Here is a 10,346-nt window from a genome sequence, read left to right as displayed (position 1 = left end):
AAGTGCAGTTATTCACGAGTTTCAAAAAAGAACGAGTAAACAAAATGTGACTTTCTCACTGCATCGGAGTGATAATGAAAAATTAAAAATCATTATATAAGTAATAAAAGTAAAATAAACAACAACAGCCCAGTACCAAACATTAACGTGTTACAATGGTTCAATCCCCTTAAGAAGTTCATAAATACCCCATTCAATAGCGGCCCCATCGTAGTAAATAGCAAATTCATCACAGTCCTGTACTTCATGGAAAGATTTCGCAATGTGTGGTTGCCTTTTTTCGAAAATCTCAATTTCTTTTTTCAAATAGTCAGCGTTATTTTGACTCTCAGCATCATCAGAGGACTCATCCAATTGGGATTTACAGGGGGAACCGTTGAGGAAATTGGTAACTTTTGTGCGATGTGTATCGTATGGACTGCCATCCTCATCACGTTTTCTTTTTTCGCCTCGATGTTTTTCATTTTTTGTCACTTCATATGGAACTGGTTGTTTATAGGAAAAGTCCTTTGGTAGTAATTAGATGATTGATTGTTATAGGATTGTTCGTTTTTACCTTTTGCCATATAACTTTCTTGAGAGCGTTTTCTTTTTGTTCCTTGTTTGTAGGAAGTCCTTTGGTAAAAATTAGAGGATTTTTCGTCTCGTGAATGTGTCGCATATTTTCCCCGGGAATCATGTCAATTTCTATTTACAGATGAATAGTAATAATCAGCCCGGTCGTCTTCTCTGTGACGTTCACTGGGTCGAGATTGATAACAATTAACTCTTCTTTTCGTTGTTCGAAAGTTGGATTTTCTTCCTTCATAATCAAAGTTACAGCAATCATAGTAAGGAGATCTTGATCGTCTTCGGCTGTATTCGTCGCTGGAGGAGGAATCGTAACGAGAGTGTCTTCGATTCTTCGATCTGGATCTTCTAATTTTTATCACTTTAATGTTTTATCTGATAATAAAGTTAGTAAGTTTCTTTTAAAGTGAACTAAAAAAGTAATTAATCATCTGATAGTGAAATCTACACAATTCATTGTAAAGTAGTAAATAAAAAATTCATTAATTGACGAGTCTTCATTGATCCTGACGGAGAAACTCAACTAATTAAATTCGCAATTAATATTGGTTTTTTGGTCTCGAACAGAAGGGCATTTGGCAATATTTTCAAAAATACAAAAAGAATTACATTTTTGTAAAATTATTGAAATATTTTGTTTAACATAATATTCATGTTACGTCATTAGAGTCGCCTGAATTTATAACGATTTTGGCATCAACAGTGTTAATAAAATACTGTGAAAAAAAAGAAGAAGAAGAATTGGCTGACATGCCGATTGAAATGGTAGCTAGATTAACCACACAATCTTGACAGGAAGAGTGATTTCATTATCCTCTCCTAATAAAATACAAACGGATCAACAAATAATGTGCACTAATAATTTATTGTAATAAAAGTTTAATTCACGAGTCTTCATTGATCCTAACGGAGAAACTCAACTAATTAAACTTCGCAATTAACCAATTAAAACCTTGGCAATAGACAATTTTTTTGGAGATGTCATGTTTGATTGGAGGGCTAATTTCTGATAATTTCTGATAATCTCAATAATATTGTGTCTTTTGTTTATTTTCCTATATTTATAAATTTAAATTTTCGTTTTTTTTATTTTTTTTTTATATTCTCTGTTAAAAATCCCTTTGTTTCGGTTCGTCTTCAATTTTGGTTTTTTATTATATTTGTGTTTGTATTAACTAGACAGATTTTGTTGCTGATTCAATTTCCTGTTTGATTGCCACTGTAATGACTTTGTTAAAAATCTAATGAAGCTAACTCATTTAATTTTATAATGACAATTTGATTTTTATCTTAATCAGTTTTTAATTTTTAAGGGTTTATTTTTGTTACTTTTGATTTTTCGATTTTTATTTGGTTGGCAATGGGCTATGCCCGAGCTATTTCTAATAATAATAATAATAAAAATTTTTAATTAACTCGTTTGCCGACGGCTTAACACGTGACACAACCACAAAACTTAGTGATTAACAACTTTATTTTTTTTTAGCAAAAGGTTGCTCTATAACTTTTTTCTAGATTCTATTGGCCTTTTTGAATTTTACTGATTTTTATACAAATATTGCTCACAACGGGGGTCGTATGGCCCTCCCCGATTTCCCATAGATCCGCTACTGACTGCACATGATAATCATAATGATAATAATCATGATGAGGATGATGATAAAATATAATTGGCAGACAAATTGACAAAAATTGACAAAAAATTTAATTAATATCAATGTAAAAAATGCATATCAAGGAAAATAATCAGATGACAGCAACAACATTAGTAATGACAGAAAAAATATAATAAAAAAATATAAAGTACAAATAAATAATAATGACATCATAGCTTTCTAAAAATCATGAAATTATAATGGTGACATCATCCTTCATATAGCGCATTATTGACAAAAGGTGAGAAGATCCACAAAGAAGGAAATGTTACTTCAATATGGTCTGTAACGAGATCCCCCTCTTGACCTGTTGCTACCTCTGCTTCTGTAGGCTGGGTACTGTGGCTGTTGTTCCATGTATGAATCGAACCTTGGCACAGGTGTTGGAATGTGCTGTGCTGTAACTAAATAGCGACCTCTTCCTGCCATTGGACCACCCCTTGACCTTATACCTCTCCCTCTCGGTTTTCTGTCTGTAGTTGACAGACCATGTATGTTGGTTCTCTTCGCGGTGACTTTAATTTGTCTTCCGCAAAACAGTGAGTCATTCAGTTTCAGGGCCAATTCAATAGACACAACGTCCAAAAATTCAATGTATGCAAAGCCCTTAGGTTTGCCGCTATATTTGTCTCGTAGAATTTTTGTTCTCTTGATGAGACCACATTGTTCAAAGCGTTTATTCAAACCCTTCAATGTAGCCCCATAGTCTACGTTGCCGACCCATATGGATCGTCCATCGACTTCAGATGTGGCTGATGTAATGGTTGGAGTGTTAATTATTTTGTTGAGAAGTTCAGATTCCTTAATTTCTTCTTCCATCCTTTGGTTCCTTTCTTTCATTTTTTTCACCTGGGCATCTTCAGAATCGGTGCTTGCCTCTTTTGCACCTCCAACTTCAACATCCGTGAATTCACCATGTGCTAGTGAAGTCAACTCTAAACATCTAGCTGGCCCACTGCTAGCATGGTTATTTCCAAACTCTTTATCAGATGACATTTTTATCTTGGGAAATGTAGTAGTAGAAGCGATGAATGAAATTATTTTTTAAATCTTTCGTACTTATAAAATCTCATTCAGTGACTCATTCAGTTTTAAGGCCAATTCAATAGACACAACGTCCGAAAACTCAATGTATGCAAATCCCTTAGACTTGCCGCTAATTTTGTCACGTAGAATTTTCGTTCTCATTATGACACCACATTGTTCGAAGTGTTTATTCAAACCTTCCAATGTAGCCCCATAGTCTACGTTGCCGACCCATATGGATCGTCCATCGACTTCAGATGTGGCTGATGTAATGGTTGGAGTGATAATTATTTTGTTGAGAAGTTCAGATTTCTTAATTTCTTCTTCCATCCTTTGGTTCCTTTCTTTCATTTTTTTCTCCTGGGCATCTTCAGAATCGGTGCTTGCCTCTTTTGCACCTCCAACTGCAACATCCGTGAATTCACCATGTGCTTGTGAAGTCAACTCTAAACATCTAGCTGGCCCACTGTTAGCATGGTTATTTCCAAACTCTTTATCAGATGACATTTTTATCTTGGGAAATGTAGTAGTAGAAGCGATGAATGAAATTTATTTTTTAAATCTTTCGTACTTATAAAATCCACGATTCGTATTTGTTAATTTACAGAGTTGTTATCGGAGCACCGTAAATTAAGTTTTGATACATGTACAACCTAACCTTCGCGTTATATACATTCGCAAACCAACTTTGCGTTTCTTTGTTGCACGATTTCTTTGCTATATCTGCTGCTTCACCACTTTGTTATTAACTTTGCATTATTTTATTTTTATAACATACACACACCAACACAGCGCATGTGAAGACTCGTTAATCTTGTACCTCCCCAATTGAACTTACATTCAATTAAATTGAATTGTGTTAAGAAAGCTATGATGTCATTATAAACTAAATAATGAAGAAACGACGTTATGAAGGATAAAGTTTAATTTTGCCTTCATAAAAACAAAAAAAAAACAAACAAAAAACTTAATAACAATCACTTTGCATTAAGTTAGAATTATTATACAAATAGATAATTGACATGTAAAGTTATAATTGACATGCAAAGTGATGTATGATATCCACATGCAATATGATATTTAACATTCAAAGTTCTTATCAATATGCAAGTAAAAGTTGAGACAAGGAACAACCAATTAAAATCAAAGGTCTAAGATAAGACGGGGAATTTAATTGGCATGTTTTTCTTGTGTTAAGAAAATAATCTCAAAAACTGTTATGAGTAAATGAATTTTCTCATACCTTCGAAATACGTTCAGTTGCTTCAAGAACGTTCACCCACATTCACAACGGTCTGCTGTTTCAGATTGATTCAGCACAAAACTTTTTTTCTTTTCCGTGTAAACCATTGAACGCTGTGGCAAGAAATTTAATTACAACCTTTGAAACCTACACCAACTGTTCGTACTGCAAAGTCAATCGCAACCATTGCTGCTTCAACTAAAGTGGCTACGACAAAATTCAACTTATTAAATGTTGTAATAACTAATTGAATGATCGTTAATTGATTCATCTGTTGGAAAAGCTTTTTAAAATTGCGGGGCCGTCGTCAGAACCACAATTCTGAACGATAAGTATATCGCAAACCTAAAGGTTTTCCAACCTGAGGGTCTCGCCTAAGTTGAGATTGTTGACGCCGGCTTTTTGGAGCACGCGCTGACACTCAACGACACAATCCTACGGCCAATACCAATAAAAAATGCCAGTTAAATACTAAATCTAAAGTACAATCAAAGGAACGTACGAATTTATATACGAACTCTATGAAGAACTTTCGAAGTAAAACCGTACGACTGAACGTTAATAATAGTTAATACAATGATTGTTTGATTTGATACGTTGCACAATTAAATGAAGCGGATCAAAAATTTGAAAATTTTTTTAGAAAATAAAAAATGCTATTTTGAAAATACAATGTTTTTATTTAGCGGAGTTCTAAAATTTTTAAGAATATAATGAATTGTATCTCAAAATATGTGATTGTAGAATGGTACTAAACACACGTGAAACAAAAATTTTAATATCAGAAAATCTTCTTAAATTTATAATTAAATACGGAGGCCAAAGCGTTTTTCCAATTTACGAGTTGCTCTTCAAACTTTACTAACTATAAGGGTGTCAATTTTTACTTGTGAGCGATCATTCAGTAAGTTGAAATTAATACTAAATTACTTAAGAGCTACAATGAGTCAATAGCGGTTGTGCAACTTGGCATTGCCGTGTATTGAAGAAAATGAAATGAATGGTTGAAATTTTGAAGATACAATCAACCAGCCAGAAAAGTTGACATCTAATGAAGTTTGCCACCTTTTTTACAATTCATTTTTTAAACAAATAGAATTGAAATATGATTTTGTTACCAATTTTTGAAAATTTACTTTTTCGTATGACCAGATTAAATGTATTGTTGTAATTGGTTTTTTATTGTTAGCATGTTTGTCGCAATGTTGAGAAATTGAACTTAGTTTTGAATTAAGAATTTGAATATTTTTGATTAAGTAGCGCCAATAAGAAATTTCCCAGTTCCAGAATTTTATAGTCGCTAGTAATGCATTGGTCAACCATTAATCAAATTCACTACGAATGAACTATGGATTTTAAAAATGCAAATGTTGTTGCAGTTGCCAATATGTAATTTAATTGTTGGATCACTGCTCCCACTTCTCATACTACTGCTACTACTACACATACTGTAACACACGTACGCAAACACACACCCACGCATGCACTTGCATTTAATTGTGTTTGATGCTAATTTTTTCGATTGTTCTTTGTTAATTACCAGATCGTTTCAATACTTTTTGAGCCACTTGTTGACTGGTTATTAAATTAGAACGAGAAATTAGTTACCGAACATCAATTGAGCAAAGGTTTATCAGTAAAACTAGTCAAATATTACTTTGTTTTATATTTAGGAGGTACTATCTTTTATTTATTAATAGATGGAACACCTTATAAAAAGCAAGGAGTGTTCAACAAACTTGTTCATACAGTTAAAATTCTTTTGAATACTCGCTCGCTCAAAATGTCTGAAGAGACAATTGATTTGTTAGATGCCGACACATTCACACAAGATCATGTCACTTTGGAGTATATAAAAGTTTTTTTAAAAAAGTTAATTAGCAAACGAAAAAAATTGTACATAAAATATCTAAGTGATAACTTCGACGATCATCGCCTGAGCAACGAGGACATGAATGAATTTGCATTATACCTGGCGCCTGAAAGAGAAAAAATGAAAAAAGTAGAATGGGTAGAAAGTTTCAAATTAATTCCACTCCAGAGGCAATATCAATTAATGGAATCTCTAGAAAACATGTTCTATTCCAGTCTACCAACTGAAAGCATAACAAAAACCTCACCTTACAAAAATGCCTATTTTGAAGGAAACATCATCCACACAGACGTGTTTTACCTTGCTACTACCAACATCAGAAAGTACAAGCTGCCGTATGTAACAGGTCTGTTTTGGACCGAGACCTAAATTTATCTTTATAATTTGCTCTACAGCTGTCCCAGACATTTCGAAAGACTGTTGAAATTATAATTGCTAGAAAGGTAGAAGGTTTGATTGGAGAGAACTTCCGTTCTAATTTATGATGAGATACTTAGTAACAACGGGAACAATTTATGTGTGTGCGTGTGTTCTAAAATACTGTTGAAAAGATTTTTTTTTCGTATTTTAACAATAATTTAACTTTTTTCCCTACATCAATAGGAATATCGTTATGTTTAAATTCTCCACAAATAGGGAATTTCCCAACAACAGGGCAACCGCAAAGTAGGACCTCCACAAAATGAAAAATTTCATCAATATATAAACTTGTGGACGTTGCAGCTGGTAGCACTAAAAACGTAAGCCTGGATTTAAAAAATGCGGAGATGGAAATAATGAGAGAAGATTTAAACGATGGGAAAACATGTTGTACGGCTCTCCACTACATTCACAGCTAGACTTTCCACATAACATTCGTATCTGCACTCATACCCGAATCAAATATACATACAGTTCGTTTATCACAATTCACGTGCATATATCACTCTATAGGTATATTATAAAATTTGAAGTTGATCTTAAGTATGAAATTAATTAAGATTCGCTTGTGTACTTCAGCCTCGTATTTGTGGTCGAGTTATTACCACTATCTCTCCATAAAGATGTTTGGTGCATGCATTTGTTCGTTCACGTTTCGATTTCTGCAATTGTTTGTGTTTTGGTCTGCCAGCGAAATTTATAAAAAAAATTCAGTTAATTTAAAATCGTGCTGTCCAAGTTTGATCCAAATTTCTACAAATTTATTTGATTTAAAATTTCATTTGCTACTTTGATGTTTTATGATCATATAGCTTCTTTTTTTTTCTTTTTTTCTTTCCTTCTTCCTTTTTTCTTTCTTCTTCTAACTTCGAATCTAACTTCATAGCTAAATCATCGTCGTCATCATCATTATTATTATTATACAAACTTAATCGAACCTCGTAACATTCAGAGACCATGAAAACACTACTTAAGCGATAGCTAATGATGACGACGATGAAGAAGAAGAAGATGATAATGAGCATGAAGATGAGGATGAAGAAGTGATGATAATGGATTATTATGTAGATGCTTTGTTCAGCATCATTATGTTGATTGTGTATTTATTTGTTTGAAGGCTATATGTCAGGCTGGTGTTTGCTCAGATGTCGCAACGATGCTTTCGCTGTTTAGCTGCGTCGAAAGTTGCATCTAGATAACAGGCCATCCTATCTTCTCAACAACTTAATTGTAGTGCACATTTGAAGTTGTTGGGTAGCCAGGATCGCTTGTTAGTTGTCCAAGCACGAACCTGATCGTTAAATTATACATTGCAAAAGTGGTGTAAATTTAATTTGGTTATATTGGTTATGACATAAAATTTGACAATAAATCTTATAAAGCATGTCTTATAATGATGAATAATCAAATTCATATAAAAAATAAGCAAAAAATGTTCCGGTTTCTACCGGAATCGAACCCGGTTGTAGCACGATAAATAATTAAATATCATCAATCAATCAATCAATTAATTAACCAACCAATCAATCAATCAATCAAACAATCAATCAATCAATCAATCAATCAATCAATTAATCAAATACAGTATTTGAAATTTTATTACGGTTTTTTTTTACTAAGTGTATGATTTATGATTATTTCTTTTGAATCATGTTTTTATCAAATCGAGAAAACCACTTGTATATATATGAATTATTATTATAATTCAGATTATACGTTATAATTCAACCTAATCTGTTGAAAGGTTTATGAAAATGAATTGAGGAGCGATTATTCGTGATTTATTGAATTAAATTTTTCTCTTTGGTTGATTATTGTTGATTATTTTCGTGCAAACTACGTTATATTCATGTAATTTTTTTATAGCAAAAGAACCCATTTCGTGCATATGGCGTTAAATCCAAAGTTATGAGTTGCGCAAAACAAGTTTAATCCATCAACGAAGGAAGTGTGTTTGTTAGCATCACGTGATTGATATTATTCTCGATGTTTACTAGTTTTGCGGTCGATTCGAATAATATTTTGATTATTGACAATATTCAGTGGCGGATCTAGACAACTTTGATGGGGGGGCCAAAATTTTGAAAATTTTTAAATGTTCAAATTTTTTTTCAAATTTGGACAAAGAGCCAAGATTTGTGGTAGCGTGGCCAAATTTATGCTGGCGACCTTTTTTTGAACTGATGATAACGGGGGGGGCCATGGCCCCCAGCCCCCCTCCTAAATCCGCCACTGACAATATTATAATTACATCCAATTATTTTTATAATTGTAATTATTGGTTTTTAGAATAAAAAATATAATAGATTGATGCACTGCAAAAGTAATAATTGACTGAGAAATTATCATAATATTGGATTATATAAATACACATTCAAAATGAGTTTATTCCAAAATAAAATGTCTCTAGCAAAAATTACAAAACTATATCCACTGTATATTCATTTTGATAATAATTTAGGCATTTGTTATTAAATTGGTAAAATCTTGGAGATTTTGGTCCAATTTATAAAGTTGCATTTCTACAAAATTGATTAAACGGGATTTAACTTGTTTTGCATAATCAAATGGACTTTGTTATTTTATATTTGAAAAGGTCTTCATTTAATCACATAAGCTTATAGATAATACCAATAATAAGTATAATCATATATACAGAATAAAAAATATTGTATAAGTAACTATTCTAAATATATGATTATTTCTTTTTGTATCAAGTTTTTATCAATTCGAGATTGAAAGATTTAGGGCTAATAACACTCGAATTGAACTTATAAATGCCCTTCAGCATAGCCAAAGCTTAGTTCTTACTTAGAAAGAATTTAAATTTAAAATGGTTTATTTTTGAAATTTGTAAAAATAGATTAACATTTTTTTAACAATTGAAAATACCGGGGCCTTATAAATAATAATTCTATTGAGAAAAACATTGAAATGGCTGAAAATAGTTAGTCAATAATTTAATTTACTTTTAATTAATTGTTTGAATTAATTAAATATATTCAAAACAAAATTATTTATTTTTTATACAATTTATTTGATAGTTTTGAAATGTTTGATAAGATTACAAATTTTTATCACATGTACAAAAGAAATTAATTGTCAATCATTCATTTAGGCAACTTAAAATTATACAGTTAATCAGAATCAGAATATTTAGAGCGTTCAATTTTTGTGCTGAATAACGTAATTGAATTTTTCCAGGGCAAGGATCGTTGCCTACAGATCCGACCTTCGATCACATAATGAATGAACATTCAAATGATCACTTCAAACTATTTCAAAAATACGGGAAAGAAATAATTACAACGTATCGTATAATTGATGAAATTATTAAAATATTAGAAAGAGAAAATATTTACGTATGGCCAAGATTTATGGGACATGGAGAAGATAATAAGCAATGCAACAAACTTTTTGAAATCATGCTTGTAATGGGCGAAAGCCTAAAGCTTGAGGTTAGAAAAATTATCCAGTTAAAGAACTTTTGTTTACAAATTTATTTTCTATTTTTTAATTTGTGAAGTTTTAAAAAATTCAAATATTTTAATTATGGGCG

General features: G+C 31.8%; 4 protein-coding genes across 4 annotated transcripts in view; 2 read left to right on the top strand and 2 right to left on the bottom strand.

The window, feature by feature from the left end:
* Window positions 1-150: 150 nt before the first annotated feature.
* Window positions 151-679, bottom strand: HELRODRAFT_182954 (hypothetical protein; the record flags this gene model as incomplete). The annotated part of the gene is made up of 2 exons (XM_009033672.1): window positions 151-507; window positions 557-679. 2 exons carry the CDS (start codon window positions 677-679, stop codon window positions 151-153), a joined length of 480 nt encoding a protein of 159 aa, XP_009031920.1.
* Window positions 680-2,498: 1,819 nt separating this feature from the next.
* Window positions 2,499-3,758, bottom strand: HELRODRAFT_182953 (hypothetical protein; the record flags this gene model as incomplete). Its single annotated transcript, XM_009033671.1, has 2 exons — window positions 2,499-3,227; window positions 3,342-3,758. The coding sequence occupies 2 exons, from the start codon at window positions 3,756-3,758 to the stop codon at window positions 2,499-2,501; spliced, it is 1,146 nt and encodes a 381-aa protein (XP_009031919.1).
* A 2,519-nt stretch (window positions 3,759-6,277) lies between these two features.
* HELRODRAFT_182952 (hypothetical protein) lies at window positions 6,278-7,206 on the top strand (the record flags this gene model as incomplete). Its single annotated transcript, XM_009033670.1, has 3 exons — window positions 6,278-6,713; window positions 6,971-7,033; window positions 7,091-7,206. 3 exons carry the CDS (start codon window positions 6,278-6,280, stop codon window positions 7,204-7,206), a joined length of 615 nt encoding a protein of 204 aa, XP_009031918.1.
* A 2,515-nt stretch (window positions 7,207-9,721) lies between these two features.
* HELRODRAFT_182951 (hypothetical protein) overlaps window positions 9,722-10,346 on the top strand; it is a gene marked incomplete at both ends in the record, with an annotated part of 5,426 nt that continues 4,801 nt past the window's right edge. The window contains 2 exons of the mRNA XM_009033669.1: window positions 9,722-9,734; window positions 9,992-10,245. Of these exons, the coding sequence (XP_009031917.1) occupies window positions 9,722-9,734; window positions 9,992-10,245 (267 nt within the window). The remainder of the gene's footprint in view (window positions 9,735-9,991; window positions 10,246-10,346) is intronic.

The sequence above is a fragment of the Helobdella robusta genome (genome assembly GCF_000326865.2).
Source record: "Helobdella robusta unplaced genomic scaffold HELROscaffold_96, whole genome shotgun sequence".
In the NCBI taxonomy this organism is placed as follows: domain Eukaryota; kingdom Metazoa; phylum Annelida; class Clitellata; order Rhynchobdellida; family Glossiphoniidae; genus Helobdella; species Helobdella robusta.
This window is presented reverse-complemented; position numbering and strand designations above follow the sequence as displayed.